Source organism: Sus scrofa, chromosome 1 (genome assembly GCF_054392235.1).
Source record: "Sus scrofa isolate SSC_HxYL_T2T_F1_AM1 chromosome 1, Sscrofa_HxYL_maternal_Yorkshire_Landrace_v2.0, whole genome shotgun sequence".
Lineage (NCBI taxonomy): Eukaryota > Metazoa > Chordata > Mammalia > Artiodactyla > Suidae > Sus > Sus scrofa.
In genome coordinates, this window is record NC_139383.1 from 177,511,368 (window position 1) to 177,530,280 (window position 18,913).

General features: G+C 43.7%; 1 protein-coding gene and 1 long non-coding RNA gene across 3 annotated transcripts in view; one reads left to right on the top strand and one right to left on the bottom strand.

The window, feature by feature from the left end:
* Positions 1 to 5,706, bottom strand: part of ANP32A (acidic nuclear phosphoprotein 32 family member A) — a 36,952-nt gene extending 31,246 nt beyond the window's left edge. For both annotated transcript variants that reach the window (XR_001306320.3, XM_003121759.7), the window contains exon 1: positions 5,536 to 5,706. Coding sequence is in view for 1 of the 2 variants with exons in the window: in XM_003121759.7 (XP_003121807.3) it covers positions 5,536 to 5,589 (54 nt within the window). In the remaining variant the exon portion in view is untranslated. The remainder of the gene's footprint in view (positions 1 to 5,535) is intronic.
* On the top strand, positions 3,020 to 7,616 carry LOC146406882 (uncharacterized). Its single transcript, XR_014817578.1, has 2 exons — positions 3,020 to 3,119; positions 5,612 to 7,616. It is a non-coding gene; the product is annotated as an uncharacterized LOC146406882 (long non-coding RNA).
* The last annotated feature ends 11,297 nt before the right edge of the window (positions 7,617 to 18,913 follow it).

Here is an 18,913-nt window from a genome sequence, read left to right on the forward strand (position 1 = left end):
CCCTAAAAAGATAAAAATATAAAATAAAAATAAAAACCCAGATCCCAAAGTCCTTCCCCACAATCTACTAAACCAGAGATTATCAAACTTCTGTAAAGAGCCAAACAGTAAACTTTACCTAGAGGTAATATTGACAGTACTACATAGGCACTTTTTTTATTGTAAGAAAACACATTTCTACAATTATTGATAAAATACAAAATATATAATAAGTACAATTTTTTTGGTAATAAAGGTCTAAGGAGATAAGAATTCTTTGCAGGGGGAAGGGGGATAATAACATTTCACTTAATTGGGATTCAAAGTGTTCCACATCATCAAATTGATTGCAATGTTTACACGTACTAATTAATTATTCTTAGCTCATGATACAAAAACAGGCAGCTCACCCAAAATTTGGCAATGCCAGTACTAAACCAATGCCTAGCAGTGGAGCCAGGAACCTGCATTCTACATGCTTCCCAGGTGATTCTGGTAAGAGGCCACTGAGGACCCAATATAGTCTATCCAATTTTCAAAGTCCCTACTGTTTTACAATGGGGGAACCCAACAGTGAAGAGTACTGGCTGTCTGACCTTCTCTCCCAACCTGGATGATTCACCCCTGCAACCGAGACGACATAGCCTTGCCTGGCCTACCCTTGAGGAGTTGGGGGAGGATTAAGTGAGATGATCCATAAAGTGTTATTGGTAAACTAGGTCCTAGAAACTAAGGACATGCCAATTCTGTTCAGCTTTTGGTCTGTAGATGGAGACTGATGAAAGTGGAAAACACATTACATGCATGATCCCATACACACCACTGAGTGGCTCCTGCTTATCTTCTCATTACTCAAAATGTGTCCCCCGACACCTAAAAGGCCAGATTCATTTCAGCCTAACCAGATGTGTTGTGCTAACCCAAAGTAGGAAAGTGTAATATGGCTTCCCCCTTAAAACCGCAATCCACAGAGTCTCTGATCCTGACCACCTACCTCAGTATCTTCAACCCAGAGGCTACCCAGGCTTCTCTCTCATAAGGTGGCTCCATTTTAAAGCCAAAGAAAAAGCTCTTTCCCACCGTATATTACAAATAAGGGGGCTTCAGGGGAGGCAGTAAAGAGTGCAGGTTGAGTATGCAGACTGCCTGTGATAACATCTTTATGCCTCAATCTCCTATGTGTGATATAAGGATAATAGGAGTACCTGCCTCACAGTGCTGCTGTGGGGACCAAATTAATTGATTTGTGTAATCCACTTACAACTGCCCCAGGCATAGCATGGGTACTATATAAGCACCAGCTATTGTTGTTTTTCTCTAAACCCTAGAAAAGCTCAAAGTTGTGCCTCATCACACTCCAATATCTCTCTGAGAATAACACTATCACACACTGAGCACCCGAGGGACAGATCAGGCCGGTTTTGTCACTGACTCATTAAATGAGATTATTAGTCCCATTTTACAAGCGAGGAAATCAAGGATCAAAGAGGCAGGTTAACTTATCTTTTGTGGCAGGAAGCATTCAAACTCAGGCCTGCATGGTTCCACTACCCAGCTTCACTGTGAACCCCTCAGGCTCAACACTACCATCAAGAACGGGAATCCAGTAACAAAACAGTACTGACCATGACTATAGGGAACTCATGCTCAATTTTCTGCCCCTGGATCCCTGGTAGGCTTGCATAAACTGGAGTTAATATCAGGCTACTTGAACCCAATTAGGCAGTAAGTCAGTCTGGAAAACATCATGCGATGTATTCCAAAGGTCAAAGTTAAACCTTACTTTCTGGGCAGCCTTAGTCGGGCACTGCCTTGAAAGTCTCCATGCAGACGTCTAGTAGAGTTTAACCAATGAGGTGCTTAACCAGCATCCATATCAACTTTTAAAAAGTCCCAGAGAGACTTCAGCGACGCGATGCCCTTCCTGGCTCTGGAGTCAAGAGCCAGAGAAAGGTGGTTGGAAAAAGACATTTACTTTTTAAAAGGCAAACCTTACTCCCTATTCTTTTCCGTTTAGGGTTACTTTTACTACTGTAGCTGCCTTCCCTTGGGCACAAATAAAAGGGGGAGGAGCAGAAAAAGAGCAAGGGGGCCTCCCCTAGCAGCCAGCAGGGCGCTGCAACACCCACCTGAAACGCGGAGCGCGACCTACCTTCCCGGAGAGCCCAGCCCCTGAGGGCGTTTCCCCAACGCATCAACTCGTCCCTCCCGGGTAAACGGCTGCCTTCTTGGCTTCAGTCAGGGCCGCTAGAGTCGCGTGCGCACCCGCCTCCCCCAAAAGAAACCTCTTGTTTAATTTCTCCCCCCACCCTCCTATCACTTCCGCCAAAGAGCAAACACCAGGGCGATCCGTTCGTCTTTAGGGCCACATTTAACTACGGCTAAAACGCCTGCAGGAGGAAGGGCGAGATACTGGCGAGAAGAGGGGCGGGGGAGGCAGAGAACGCGCCGGGGGGTGGGGGGAGCACTCGCAGGGAGGATCGTCACCCTACGGAGCCACGGCCGCCGCGGCGCTCCAGCAGAGCCTCAGGCAGTTGGCACAGGGAGGGGACCGGCATGGGGGCCCAGAGTACAACTGGGGGGGGTGGTCCCTGGGACCGGCTCCCCCTGCTGTCTCCAGGTCCGGGGCCGTCGGGGCGATGGCGCAAGAGTCTGCGTCCCCCCCCCCAACAGCGACAACAGCCACGGTGACAAAATGGCAGCCCGGCGCCCAGCAGTCGTGCCACAGGCGACCAGGACCCTGGCGGCCGTCCCTGCCCCCCCCCATAACGCCTCGGCGCCCCTTCGGATTCGGCCTCGGGCGGCTTCGGCCGTTAAAAAAACAACAATAATAAATAAAACACCTTGAGCTCAAAACCAGCTCGGAAAGCCAAAAGGCCCGCCCGGGGGCCAGCCCGGCGCGGCCGCGACCCGACCTGCGCGCACAGGGCCAGGCCACCCGGTCGCCTGCCAACCAGCCCGCACCCCGCGCCACATGGAGCCTGGCGCCCGCATTCGGAGCCCCGCGCTCGGCGCCGGCCGCGCCATGGGGGAGGGGCGGGGCGGGCCGCGCGAGACCCGGGAAACATGGCTGCTCGTCCTATTTCGGCGTCGCGGCGTGGCCACCGGCCCTCGGATCAGAGTTGGGAGAGGCTCCGAAGGTGGGTGTGAGGGGACCCGGGGGAGAGCACGGCGGGGAGGGGCGCAGGGGGAGTTCTCCGGGAGCTATTTATCTTAAGAACGTTTAAAAAGACCAGTTTCTCCTCCCCCACCCCTTTTGTCCCTCATTAGCTAGCTTTCTCCCCCTCCTCCCCAAACGGGCAGAAAGTGCCCCCTCCACCCTCACCCGCGCCCCACCCCGCCTCAAGGCAGGGGGCAGGCGTGTGGGCCGGGAGGCTCGGAGGCGAGGGGGCGAAGCGTGAGAAATCGCTCCCAGTTCGGCGCGGCGCGCTCCCCTCCCCCAGCACACACTCGGCGAAGTTTAAAGAGCCGGTTCGACCCGCTTTCGATCTCGCTCCCAGTTGGCCAGCAGCGGGGATGGGGTAGGCCGGGCGAACCGCGCCTCCACACCCTCCCGCCGCGACCCCGACCCCCTACTCGGCGCCCTTCCCCCTCCGCACGGGGGGCTTCCGGAAAGTACGCGGGAAGCCCGCGGCTCGGGCCCCCTCCCCCATCACCACACCCAGCCCCCCAGTCCTCCGGCTCCGGGTCCAAGCTGGGATGAAACCGGCCAGAGAAAGGCAAACCGCCGGCAAATTGTTCGCGGAAACTCCTGCGTCCTCGGGCGGGCAACCCCTCCCCTCCCTCCGCCACCCCCTCCCCGCCCTGCGCGCCATAAGGCACTGCACGTCGACAGTCCACAGCTGCGTTATGATGGGGGGGCACAAAAAGGATCTTGTTTTCAAAAGTCTCACTCAGGTTTGGGGGAGGAACTAGAGAAAAGAGGAAGCAAGGCCTGCCTCCGCCAGGGATTCGGGTTTTAACGGGCTGAAGCGGCGACAGGTCAGCGCACAGTGCTACCCAAACTCCCAACTCTGTGGAACCCCGGCCACCCGGGCTGGGGGTGCGGGGTTCCTCCGCCCGCGCTCCGCTTGTCCCGGGAGGTGCCACGAGGGCAGTCGGCCAGCGTCTCCACCCCAGACCCTGGGTCTCCTCCGCTGAGCCGCCAACTCACATAAAACACTGAAAGCGAGAGGGAGACAGAAATAAAAACGGGTGTTCGTTCGAGTAACCCACCCTCACCTTTCCCCTCCTTAGGGGTGGGCTTTGGCCAGAGCCTCCGGGTTCCCATCCGTGTAAGTTTCCTCTGGCCGTACTCGCGCCTCTGCCCAATCAATAACGGCGACGGGAAGGCAAACTCCCATCCCGGAGCTGCGTGTCTGTTATGCCCGCATAAATCTGGACCCAGCCAATACCCACCACGGGCACCAGCTCTGGGCAGCTCGCGTCCTGACAAAGTTTCCCGGGCCCATTTATTAACCCGTCGCCGAATGGCTGCCAAGGAGCCCACCCTAGAGACAAGACAGGCCAGGGGTCGGTGCCGGGGGGCGCCACGGCTCGAAGGCTGGCACCTTAGGGAGGCTGGAAGGAGCAAGGGGGAGAGGGAGGACCTGGACTTAGCCTTTGGGTAACTTGCAGTAGCGATCGCGCGAGGTGGGGAGGCGCGGGGATTATCTGTGCCTTTGCACGTTCGAAAATCCCTCCCCCCCCTTCTTCCAATTTATCTTCCCTTCAGAAGGAAAGGAAGAAACATCAGCATCTGGCCCGAAGGTGGGGTGGAAAGAGTGAGGGAGAAAGAGGAGGAGAGGAAAGGAGGCAGAGAAAGGGAGGGAGGGAGAGAAAGGGCGCGTTCACGAACACTACAAAGTTACAAATATGGCTCCCCCGTCTCTCGCCTCATCACTGCAAAGAAATGAAGACGCACTTTAAACTCGAGCCATTCCCAACTCCGCTGCAGCCCCCTCCCCATGCGCTCTCCCCAGGGGCCTCGGCCCACATTTATCAGAAACTAAACCGGACTCGCGAAGCCCAAAACTTATTGTGTGTGTGCGAGCGAGAGAGAGAGAGAGAGAGACGGAGAGAGAGGGAGAAAGGGAGGGGGAAGGCGCGGGAGGGGGGAGGAAGGGGGGATTCATTTATAAAATATAAAACCCCCTTTTTTTGTTGTTAAATCCAGGAGGCAGCCCCTCTCCTCCTCCTCCCTCGTTAATCTTTCCCCTAGACGGAGTCACGCGAGCAGCGAGCTCAGAGGGTTATTCTGCCTCATTCTCTCCGACCCAAACGCGTGCGCCCGCTGGCCCCCGATGGGTGCACACTCGCACGCACACTCTCGCACCCACACTCGCACACGCGGGAGCACACGCACAGGTAGTCACACACCAAGGGCAGCGGCGGCGACAGCCAGAAAATGATCGGATGGCATTGCAACCCCCCAACCTTGCAATTCATTTGCAGTCCGACCCCCAAACCCACATCTCCTAGGCGCCCCCCCCCAAAAAAAGTGCCTCCCCCCAACGCACACACACACACACAAAGTAGGAGAATGGACCGACAGAGATATTTTTGGCAAATGCTCACATCAGAGGGCGTCCTGTTCCGCAGCTCTAAATGAATCCGTTTGTCCATCTCCATCTCTCGCGCTCTCTCTCTGCAGAGGCTCCCGCGCCGGCGGAATTCAATCAATAAACCCCGAACCCACGGCCGCGCGTTTTAGGACTTTGAAGGCTCAACCAGCTCCGCTCGGTTCTCGAGCCCCCAGCACCCGCGGCGCACACTAACCTGATCACCGTGGAGGCGGGATCGGCGGCTCCGCGGACGAGTGGCAGCGGCCTTAGCCAATCGCCGCCGAGGGTCTCCGGGCAACAACGAATGGTGGCGGAGGCGGGGGGGAAGGGACCAATGGGCGGGCTGCGCAGCCGGCCAGGGAGGCTCAGCCATTTGGTTGTGGTACCGGAGACGGACCCCTTTAGATTTCGGGGCGGCTGAGGAGCGCGGCGGCAGCTCGGTTGCTGAGCTAGGGGGGTGGGCGGAATGGCGGGGGAAGGGAAGGTGACTGTGCCTGGAGGGCCAAGCCGCCCGGCCTCACCAGCCCCGCAGCCGCCTCAGCGTTTGGCCGGGGGCGGGGCCGCAGGTGCGTTATATGAAAGGGAGGGGCGCGGCCGGAGGGGCCGGGGGTTGGGGTTCTCGCCGGGCGGAGGGCTTCGCGGGGTCGCCCTGGGCCTACCCTCGCCCCTCCACTGGGTTGTGGAAAGAGGCAGGCAGTGCGAGGCCTGGGGGCAGCGGACTGCCCCGCGGGCGGGCGGATGAAAGGCCTGGAAAGAGGGGGAGGGGTCAAGGGTGCAGTGGGGGGAGGGGTGGTCTTTTTCTGGGTCCTTTGGGCCGAGCTAGTGGAGGGTGGCTGCTGCCCCCATCTCTTTTGCGGGTTCCAACCCCTGAGCTACAGCCCACAGCCCGCGCGCCCCTTCGCCTCCCGCCTCGTCGTAGTCCAGCCATGGCCATCGTAGTCCCTCGCATACTTCAGTAAATAAAAAGCAAGGTGCGTCCACCTTTGGGTGACTTAACCTCTCGGTCTCGACCCTCTGCATGGAGGGGCATTTCAGTTTGCTGTTTTACTAGCTTGGAAGGAATGATCACCAAAAGGCACACAGGATCTTAGTCAATAAGTGAATGAAGAGCAGGGACTAAAAATTGATACTGAATATATTGAATATTTTAAATAAATGAAAAGGAAGGTGCTTGTAACTCCTGGTTTTCTGGACCAAAAATAATTTATGGGCTTTATTGACCTGGTGAAATAAAACGGCGCACAGTTTATTTTAATCGTCCACCTGAGTCATTTGGTTCAATTTGGGTTGCCAAAGAAGCTCTGTTTGGAGCACTTTCTCCAAGTTGTACGGTTTGCTTGCTTTGGATTTTTTTTGAATCACATTGGTTGTAAGAGACCTTAAAGCCTTAATTCCCACTTGATTACCAACTTCCGTGCTAGGACCTTGTTGTGTACTAAGTTGGCTGCCTGTGTCTGTTAATAAATCATGGGGATTGTTGTCAACAAGGACAGATACATCTCCACAAAACTGTTTTTCCATTCTTTTATTTCTACACAGCTACGCTCTTCCTCCTCATACACTCCGAGGTAGTTCTTTTGGATACATTGTGTTTATTTTTCAGGGATGTAGGTTCAAGTGAGATACACCAATATGTATGTTGCAAATTTGAGATGTTACGTAACACCAATACAGTTTCATTCTTGAGCATATAAAAGTTAGGAAGAAATAAAAAGTGGCAGAATGTAAGTAAAAGTCACATATAGAATGCTTACACCGAGGGAAGAAACAGTGGTAACTAATATTGTAACCTGATGGATTGCAAATGTGAGATCCTGAAGCTAAGCATTTTACTCAGTAAATTCTTCTTTCAGATAAAATATTAAGTGGGATTTGAAAAGTGATCATGTTTACTCTTAAGTAGCTGGGAAATGCAAGATAAAAATGGGAAGTCATTGTTTTATTTCATCTGGGTATGTTATATATACTTGTTGACTTATTGACGTATCAGTCTTCCTCAGTTTTGTTAATCTTATTAAAGTCCATTTGTGTAGTTGGAATTTATTCTTTTTAAAATTGTATTGACTTCGTTATTAAACATATTGGGACCCCGAATAACCTCTTTGCCAGAGTCAGTTCCTATTTCTGGATGTGGTATTTAAGGTTGTTTTAAAACAGAGCTCTTCATCACAAACACATTAAACCAATATGATGTATAGGAATCTATATAACACAGGAGTCATGAAGTTTATGTCCTCTTTGGTGGTAAATGTTCATCTTCAATTTAAAAATTTGATCACAACTAAATCCACACTGCTAGCAATGTGATAATATGGGACAGTGCCTTTCCAGAGAAGTAATCCCTTAAAAGCCAACCAATCAAATGCTAAGATGTCCCCCATCCAGCTCTGCCATTCGGAAGCAAATAGCTCACTTTATGGAACAAAGACTGGAGAGAATAAAGCCCAAATCTTGGTTAAAAAGAGTGTCCAGGAACAAGTTAGAATCAAAAAAGTCATGACTTGATTACTAGTCAAACAGTTGTTTTAGATATAACAGCTTTTGTACTGGTTTTGGAAAACTGAAAGAGGCTTCCTTAGGAGTTCCTGTCATGGCACAGCAGAAACGAATCCCACTAGAAACCATGACGTTGTGGGTTTGATCCCTGGCCTTGCTCAGTGGGTTAAGGATCCAGCATTGCCATGAGCTATGGTGTAGGTGGCAGATGTGGCTCGGATTTTTGCTGTGGCTGTGGCTGGCAGCTTTATCTCCAATTAGACCCCTAGCCCAAGAAGTTTCATATGCCATGGGTGCAGCCCTACAAAGCAAAAAAAAAAAAAAAAAAAAAAGGCTTCACTGGATGTCAATTATTACAGAAGTTGAAATATCCAAACAGTATATAGCTAATTGAAAACTTACCATCTTTCCAACATACTTTGAAAGAAGATATTTTTCTCTCACTTTCACAAATAGATTTGTTTGTAGTTTATTCCCAAGAAATTTTTAGTGATTTAGATTTTTGAAATTGTTATTATCAAAAGGATATAGGAATATAGCTCAGCCAGAGCTGTGCCATATGCCTCATGCTACTTGATCGAAAATCAAAATAACAAGTGAACATTGCCTTTATATTCCCTGTTTTATCCAGTTGTTTCTTAAATCCATTTCATTGCAAACTGAAGGAAATAAATGCCCTTGAAAGGCTTTGAATATCAGAGATACAGTAAGAATAAATTCCATGTCAGGGAATCTTGGCTGAATTTTGATGTGGAGTGGGAAGAAGATGAGTTCCTAACTCTCAAGTGATTCCACAATGGGAGTTAAGGTTATAAAAAATGTAGTCTGTAACCTCCAGGACTGGATTTGATTCACACTAAGAAGAATAAATGAGATACAATTCAAAGGTTTGAACCCCTAGGGAGAAAGATGGCATTCAAGTAAGGAAAGATATCTGACTGCTTTCCAGAATATTTCCTTCAAGAACCACTCCAAACAAACGAGCAGCCAGCCTATCTTATTCTCTAAGAAGTATGAGCAATGGGCATCCTTAGCCTCTTGATACATTTTGGAAAGTACTGTTTTATAAGTAATCCACATTGATGCTGCTACCATTTAAACTCATTTGCCCTTGTTTGGTCTCTAAAGATGGAGACCCGCTGGTTAGCATACTTTTATGAGTCGCGTTAATGTATTCACCGTTCAGCTTTTGTTCTTCAGCTTGAATCACATACATTGGAACCTGGCCATAGGACCTTTTCACCTCCATCATGGTTCTGCTGCCTGTACCTCAAAAGACAATGATACGGAAAGACTCCAGCTTATTTATGTTCTCTTTTGTCTTTCTATATAAATAGCTTTTAGAAATGTAGATTATTCTTTTGAAATTCATGGTAACAAACGTGAAGACTACTGCATTGAGATTTGAATAGCAAAGGCATATTGAAGTCCAGGATCTGAAAGGTTAACTATTCTTAATTCTTTTGCTTAATAAAGCATTGGATGATTTTATTTTTCAAATTATTGAATAACTACCTTATCAATGTGTTGGTCATGGAGAAAAAGCACTGTCAGATAAAAATAATCATTGTATGTGATTTTTTTAAATTAATAGCAAAAAATCAGAGAAGCAACTCACAGTTTATTTTGAAAAGAAAAACAACCAAACAACAAACCCTATAGTCTACACACTTGTTTGGAACTCACTAGAGATTTTGTGAGTCTGTTTCTTAAATGTATTACAGGTAATTTGGGGGAAGCAATAAGAGGAAAGTCTGTTTACCATCCACCAGGAAGAAAAACCATAGTGATAGGCTCTTATTTTTAGTTTTAAAATATAGTTATAAAGGAAAAAATAGAGGTTTTAAAGGCAATGGAATGAGGAGCCATAGGGCAAGACTGACTGAGGGCATCCTAGGTTGGAAAAAAAATAGAAATGCAATTAATTTAAAACTACTAGTTCATTTTAATCTATCTGGCATTGAAGTTTATGAAGAAAAGAGTATTATACTAAAGTCTATTAAGATGTAAGAGGTAGAGAACAGACTTTCTAAGAACTTTTAATATATTTACTGTCAGCAAATACTGTTTATAAGCTTAAGCATACAGAGTAAAATTGTCCTCTCAGATTACCTACTTTTAATGGCAGTTATTATTTGTTCCTATAAGTAATTATTAAGATATATATATATATTCTATAGTTCTTCTTAGAGATCAATTTAATGCATTCTGAGAAATTAGTAATTTTAATATTAAATCCAGTGGAAATATTAGGCCCTTATGGAAGTATACTTATACCCTAAACTTTCTCTGAAAATTCTGAATCCTAGCAACTTGAATGTAAGAATTATACATCCACTGCACTTGACCAAGTGAGAGCCATGTGAAGACTTACGCAGCAGAGGAACACTGTCCTCTGGAATCATTTTGTATGCCTTCTTGCATGGGAGAATTATATCACTTCTACATATATTTATTCAAAGGCAACTTGAGTAAGGGTGACAAATAGTTTTCACCAGGCTGGACCAATTCATTATTGTCTGTGTTCATGTGGAGAGGCAGTGCTGTAAATGAGGCAGAATAGCAGGTAAATAACAAACATGTTGATCATAGTGTGGTAGCACTTTTCACAGCTAAAGAAAGACAATATATTCATATACCCAGGAAAAGTCCAGGAGAGTACCCACGATAAAAAAGAAAATGTTTGAGAAAATTTGTTTTACAAAGGTGATGTGATCTCTATGGGTGATGAGGCTCCGTGTTTTTTTGGTTTAGTCTGTATTTTCTAAGTTTTTAAGTTGACAAATAATTTTTTTGCAATAAAAAATTATTTTAAAGGAAAAGATAGGTATAGCAGGTTTGGGGGGTGTCTGTGTTGGTAGGAATTCTTAGTTGCAGACAGTGGAACGTTTCCCTGACTGATACAAGCAGCAGGCAATTTCTTTTAGGGCTATCACAGAACTAAAGAAAAAGGTCCAGGAAAAGAGTGGGAAATGTGAAGCCAGATGGCCTGGAGCACCTAAGTTGGTACTCCAGGTAGTCTTCAGAGGACCCCATCCCTTGGAAGTCATCTCTAGGCTGTAGACTCTGCACCCTTCCACTGCTGCAAATAATCTTTCCAGAGCTTTCGTTGATGTGTCACTCCCTCAATGTTCAAAGCCCTTGGCAGGAACATTTGCAGATGTCCCAGCTGTCAGGGGAAAAGATTACCTGCCCCTTTAGCTCCTACAGTGGGGTATGTGACCCTGCCTCTCATCTATTTTAGAATTCTGCCCAAACAAAGAGTATTCTGATGCTAGGTGACCAAAAGCAAAATCCACGGAAGTGTTCTGGTTAACAGTACTGTGAAGGTTTTCAAATGATCCAAATTAGCTGTGTCTGAGCTCCTCCCTGGCTCTCAACTATTTACCAGGAAGAGACGTGCTATGGTCTGAATGTTTGTGCACCTCCTCCCACAATTCTTTTGTTGAAACCCTAATCCTCAAGGTGTTGGTCTTCAGAGGTGGGGCCTCCTCTTACAGGAGGTGACTGAATCATGAGCCCTGAGGATTGAGATTTGTGCCCTTATTAAAGAGACCCTAGAGAGCTCCCGCCATGTGAGGACAGTGAGAAGTCTGCAAGCCGGAAGACAGCCATCACCTGACCACGCTGGCACCTGATCTCCAACTTCCAGCATCCAAAACTGTGAGAAAGAAACATTTAAGTTATAAACCACCCTGTCTGTCGTATTTTGTTACAGCAACCCAAACAGACTAAGACAAACTGCATTACCTATCTACATTCAACCTAAAACAGAGCTAATGTCTGAAATCTTTAATTTCCTTTCACATGCTTCCTTCTCCAAACCCTAAGCCAGAAGAAACAATGTATGACTATTGATGTCAATGAAATACTTAAAAAGCAGAGATGATAACTGTAAGACTTTGAGAAGAAGGATCCCCAGTAGAGATAATTGATTTTAAATTACAAGGAATTTAATCCTAAGGACTATGCTAAAGATAGGGCTAATCCACATGTCATATTTCATGAACAAATGCAGAGACCTCTGGATATCAAGTGATGTAAGATCTTAAGTAATGATGTATTACTGCTACTGGGTTTCTATCTGTTGCTCTGAGCACATGGTCAAACTCAAGTGCAGAACTACTATGAAAGGTATGAGATTTGTAGTAAAAAATTATTGGAATTAGGCCAGTGGTCACAGGCTAAGTAAGGGTTCACAAAAGGATGCAGTCACTTTAAGGACAATGCTGAAGAAAAAAATGCTGATGTGAAAGAAGTGCAAAAACCACAAACACATCAAAGAGCCCCATATTCCTGGGAACAAAAAGGAAGGTTGGAAAAGATCTGCTTATAGAAAACATATTAGTCTTGGGGTAGTGTCATTTTTCCTCCTGCCCCCCATCATCTCAGGTCACTTAGCTTAGATTGCTTTTCAGCTGGAAAAAGCAAATGATACCCTTGCAAGGACTCTGAACAATGTTATCAGAATTCAGCTGTTTTCTAGCTTTATTTTTTACAACTACTATAGTGTGGCTTAACTATTGCATGAATAGAAGCTCCTTATAAATGACAGTAAGTCCTCTCCAGAGGTGGAGTTCTCAAGATTCTGTTCACTGATATACAAAATGCTCTTCATGATCAAGTGTTTTATTTATTAGAATTTAATTTTCTCAGATGATTTAATGCAAAACATGGCAGATAGCTAATTATTCAGCAAAATCTATCTCCTCTTCTTCTGGGACCCAAAGCTTGACTATGCTTCCCAGCTGCCCTTGGAGTTAGATGGAGTCATATGACTGAGTTCTAGCCAGTAGCGTGAATAGAAGTAATGGTTGCCACTTCAAAGGCTGAAATCTTGAATACATGCTAAGATGGAAGTGACTGAGTGACTGTAGAAGTCATGTCTTGTTCATGAAGGTGGAACCCCTCTCTGTCTGGGTCGGTATGGAGAGCTGTTCTACCAAGCTGTTCATTTGCTCATCAAAGATAGAGTGTAACCAAGATAGGAACTTCTGTGGCACTATACTGTTACATGTTTGAGTTTGTTACTGCAGCCGGTGCTAACCAATCACTAATAAAACTTTTTTCAGTCTTAGTTTTTGATTCATTTATGATTTTGTAGATCAACTGTAAATTGTAAATACTTATGATTGTATTTTCAATATATCTTTGAACTAGAGGTTCTAAGAAGCACCATAAAACAGAGATAAAAGAGTTATACTGTTGACTCTTGAACAACATGGGTTTGATCTGTGTGGGTCCACTTATATGTGGATTTTTTTTTTTTTTAAATACAGTAGAATACACACGAAGGTTGGTTGAATCCATAGATGTAGACCCCAAATTACAGAGGGCCAACTATGGGACTTGAGCATCTGCAGATTTTGGTATCCAGGGGGTCCTAGAACAAATGTCCCATGGATACCAAGGGATGACTTATTAAGTAATAAGTACTTAATGAAGAAAAGAGTATTGTAAGGGAGTCTATGTAAATGGCATGCAAATATATCGCTTTCCCTCAATTTAGTGTTTGGTTCATTGTAGGTATAAAATAAATATCTGTTTTCTCATCAAGAAATGAACCTCCTTCCCAAGCTCCAGACTGACATTTCAGTTTCCTGAGGGACACTGTCAAATAGTTTTCCTGCAGGAACATCTGCAGAATATTTCCAAAACTAAAATGATCTTCTCCACCAACCTCTGCCTACTTTGTCTCTACCAAAATACCATCATGCTGGCCAACAAACACATGAAAAAATGCTCAACATCGCTGATTATAAGAGAAATGCAAATCAAAACTACCATGAGATATCACCTCACACCAGTCAGAATGGCCATCATTAATAAATCCACAAATAACAAGTGCTGGAGGGGCTGTGGAGAAAAGGGAATCCTCCTGCACTGTTGGTGGGAATGTAAACTGGTACAGCCACTATGGAGAACAGTTTGGAGATACCTTAGAAATCTATACATAGAACTTCCATATGACCCCACAATCCCACTCTTGGGCATCTATCCGGACAAAACTCTACTTAAAAGAGACACATGCACCTGCATGTTCATTGCAGCACTATTCACAATAGCCAGGACATGGAAGCAACCCAAATGTCCATCGACAGATGATTGGATTCAGAAGAGGTGGTATATATACACAATGGAATACTACTCAGCCATAAAAAAGAATGACATAATGCCATTTGCAGCAACATGGATGGAACTAGAGAATCTCATACTGAGTGAAATGAGCCAGAAAGACAAAGACAAATACCATATGATATCACTTATAACTGGAATCTAATATCCAGCACAAATGAACATCTCCTCAGAAAAGAAAATCATGGACTTGGAGAAGAGACTTGTGGCTGCCTGATGGGAGGGGGAAGGAGTGGGAGGGATCAGGAGCTTGGGCTTATCAGACACAACTTAGAATAGATTTACAAGGAGAAAAAAAAAAAGTAAAAAAAAAAACAAAAAACAAAATACCATCATGCCCCTCACTCTCCTCTTTTTACTACAGGAACCCTTGGAATTGCCCTCTGTTGATTCACAAGGCAAATGCTTGCTTCATCTTCTAAATTTTATTTCCCAAATACCTTTCCTCCTTTCGATTCTCTTTCTCTACTCTATCTAAGAGTACCTAACCAGCTCTAATCGACCCTATGTGACCACAGGACCCAGGCTCCTAGTTTTTGACCAATAACATTTCCAAAAGTGTTTTAAGGACCAACATATGATTGCCAGATAAAACCATTCTTTAAAAAACTTCTTTTTCTATGGCTGATTTACATTCATACTACATATGAATGCTGTAATGAACATGGGCATTTATCATATATTTTTCTATAGACTACTTTAAAAAAGTAAGGTAGGGAGGGCTCATTTCAGAATATAGGAAAGTCTTTTACCTTAATAAAATTTTATGCAAACCAGGACATTCCCCAAGATTTTCTACTCAAGTAGCACTGGCCCTGAGGTCCTGATAGCCTCCCACAGCCAGATGAATACAGCAGTGCTCCTTCCACCAACAATAGCCTCTCTGCTTGCAGGTGGTCTACGCCCCACAACCTGGCATTTAAACTCCCAACAAGAAGACCCCACACTCCTTTCCCATTGTTATCTCTAATTTCCAGGCAAATTGGACCATCTACTATTCCCTTTTTTATCTTTGATGTGATTCTCCCAGCTTATACCCCCTTCCTTTTTATCCCCACCAGACAAAAGTCTACCCAAAATTTGAAATCAAATTTGATGGCACTGCAACATGAAACCTTTTATAATCCACCCGGACAAATAAGATATTTCCTCTCTTTGAATGTTCCTAACACTATAAAGGGTATTAAGTGTTCACTTATTTTCATGTACTATGTTTACACCTCCCACAATAAATCCTTGAAGGTAAGAGTAATGTTTGACACATTTTTTTTAACTCCTGCATTATATATATTTAATAAATGCTTTGATTGAGCAGTGGGCATTCTACTTTAAAAAGTCCCTTTGAAACACTTAAATAACTTTGATCTTCAATGTCACATAAATAGTAATAGGGTATTGGAGAAATAGAGATTGGTAAGTAACTTCTTTATTCTTTCCAACATGAGGAAAGCAAAAATAAATTCTTGTTTCTATGACCATAACACAGAAGCTTTTCTACAATAAAAATTTTATTTTAAACTCCTCAGGAATTGTCTTGTCATTTATTTTAGGCACCTGCCCAGGGACTGAATCGTCTTAAAAGACAATTTGTAGGAGAGATGGGAATTACAGAGCTCTCTAACTCTAATCTAATTTTGTGTCCATGCCAGTTTTAGTGAAGGTACACAATATTTATTCCTTTGGGTTTTACATTCATCGAAAAGCAAGAAAGAATGAGATGACAAAGATCAAAGACCTGACACCATAAAATTTCTAGGAAAAAAAATAGGGGGTAAACTTCTTGACCCTGGTCTTGGCAGTGATTTTTTGTATTTGATATCGAAAGCAAAGGCAAGAAAATAAAAAATAAGCGGGTGATACTACATCAAATTTAAAAGATTCTGCACAGCAAAGGAAACGATTGGCAAAATGAAAAAGCAATCTATAGAATGGGAGAAAAAATCTGCAAATCATGTATCTAATAAGGGGTTAATATTAAAAATATATAAACAACTCCATAACAAAAATCAACATAAAGAACCCAATTAAAAAATGGATAGGAATTCCCGTCATGGCTCAGTGGAAATGAATCTGACTAGTATCATGAGGATGCAGTTTCAATCCCTGGCTTCAATCAGTGGGTTAAGGATCTGGCCTTGCTGTGAGCTTTGATGTAGGTCACAGACACGGCTCGGATCTGGCATTGCTGTGGCTATGGTGTAGGCCAGCAACTACAGCTCTGATTTGACCCCTAGCTGGGAACATCCATGTGCCATGGGTGCAGCCCTAAAAAGACAAAAAAAAATTTAAAAATTTAAAAATTAAAAAGTAAGAAATGGTTAGAGGAACTGAACAGACTTTTTTTTTTTTTTCTTTCCAAAAGAAGACATAAATGGCTACCAGGTACATGGAAAGGTACTCAACATCACTAATCGTGAGGGAAATGCAAATCAAATCTCAATGAGCTATCACCTCAGACCTGTTAGAAAGATAAGCAATAGCAAGTGTTGGCAAGGACTTGGAGAAAAAGAAACTCTTGTGCACTGCAGTTATGAATGTACATTGGTTCACCCACTATGGAAAACATGATGGAGTTTCCTCAAAAGATTAAAAATAGAACTGTTATATGATCCAGCAAATCCACTTCTGGGGATATAATTAAGGGGAAAAAAAATCTCTATCTCAAAGAGATATCTGCACCCCCCCCCAAGCTCATTGCAGCATTATTTACAATAGCCAAAATGTGGAAACAACTTAAGTATGCATTGATGGATAAATGAATAAAGAAAATGTGAGATACATAAAAAAAGGAAATTCTGCCATTTGCAACAACATGGATTGATTTTGAGAGCATTGTCCTAAGTGAAAGAAGTCAGAGAAAGACAAATACTGTATGATCTCACTTAAATGTGGAATCTTAAAAAACTGAATTCATAGGTACAGAGAACAGATTGATGTTGCCATAGATGGGAAAAATGGGTAAAGGTCGTTAAAAGGTATAAACTTTGGAGTTCCCGTTATAGCTCAGCTATAATGAACCTGACTATTATCCATGAGGATGCGGGTTCAATCGCTGGCCTCTCAGTGGATTAAGTATTCCATGTTGCCGTGAGCTCTGGTATAGGTTGCAGACACAGCTTGGATCCTGCATTGCTGTGGCTATGGTGTAGTCTGGCAGCTGCAGCTCCGAATCAACCCCTAAGCTGCAACTTGCATATGCCACAACTGTGGCCCTAAAAAAGCCAAAAAAAAAAAAAAAAAAAAAAACAACTATAAACTTCCACTTATAGTATAAATGAGTTCTCGGGATGTAATGTATGGCATTGTGACTAAAGCTCATAATTGTATGTTTGAAAATTGCTAAGACAATTGAAAGTTATCACAAGAAAAAACAACTATGTGTGGTGATGGATGTTAACTTATTGTGGTAATCATTTTGAAATATATACATATATATATATATATATAAAATCATCATGTTCTACACCTAAATGAAGGAAATCTGTGTACTTGTACTTTTATGTTCTATCTTTGACTTAAGAAATCTAGCTTTTTATCTGCCATGCTCTAAAATATGAAAATCTTTATGTAAATATTTTAGTTTAATTCCAATTATATGAATAGAAAATTTAGTAAATATTAGAATGAGTATATTTTAGTAAGCTATTAATTGTTTTATGGGAGGTGTTAATATATATAGACAGAACTCTATAAAAATATAGAATAGCATGAGTCTAGACTCAAAGATAGTCACACAAGATATTTAAACTATACACAGAAGGAAAAAATATTGAAAAGAACAAAGTATGAGAGATATTTGGGTCATAGGCAAAAGGTTTAACATACATTTAATTTGAATTCCAAAAGGAGAGGAGAGAGAGACAGAGCATATGTGATATCTGAAGATTGACGGCTGAGAATTTTCCTAATCTAATGAATAATAAAGCTCACACATTTAAAAAGCTTCACAAATACCAAGCATGATTGAAAAAAAAAAGAAAAAGAAAAACACTTAAGGACACAAGAGTCAAACTTCTGAAAATTTAAAATAAGAAGGAAATCTTTAAAGTAGCCAGAAAAAAACTCAAAATATCTCCTGGGAAAACTATTTTAAAAATAATAGTTGATTTCTTAAAACAAAATTTTGGATACTGAATGAAAATGAAAACTGCTAAAGGTAAAACAAGCAAACGAACCCTGTCACCCTAGAATTCCATACAAAAGAAAAAGGAAAAAAACCAACAATATGAGAGTAAAAAAAAATGTTCTGAGATAAATAAGGGCTACAAAATTGTATTTTTTTTTTTTTTTTTTGTCTTTTTGCCATTTCTTGGGCTGCTACCGCAGCATATGGAAGTTCCCAGGCTAGGGGTCGAATTGGAGCTGTAGCCACTGGCCTACGCCAGAGCCACAGCAACATGGGATCTGAGCTGTGTCTGCAACCTACACCACAGCTCCCGGCAACACCGGATCCTTAACCCACTGAGCAAGGGCAGGGATCGAACCCGCAACCTCACGGTTCCTAGTCGGATTCGTTAACCACTGAACCACGACAGGAACTCCATAATAAAAGAAATCTTAAAGGAATTTATCCAAATTAAAGGGAAAGGATCTTACATCATCATACTAAGTACATCTAAAGTAATATTGAAAATTAACAATAATAAAAAAATTGTTGGGTTTATAACATAGGGAAGAAAATACATAAAATTAACAAAAATATATGTGTGAGGGTAAATGTAGATAAACTGTTGTAAGATTATTGGATTATTTGTCACAAT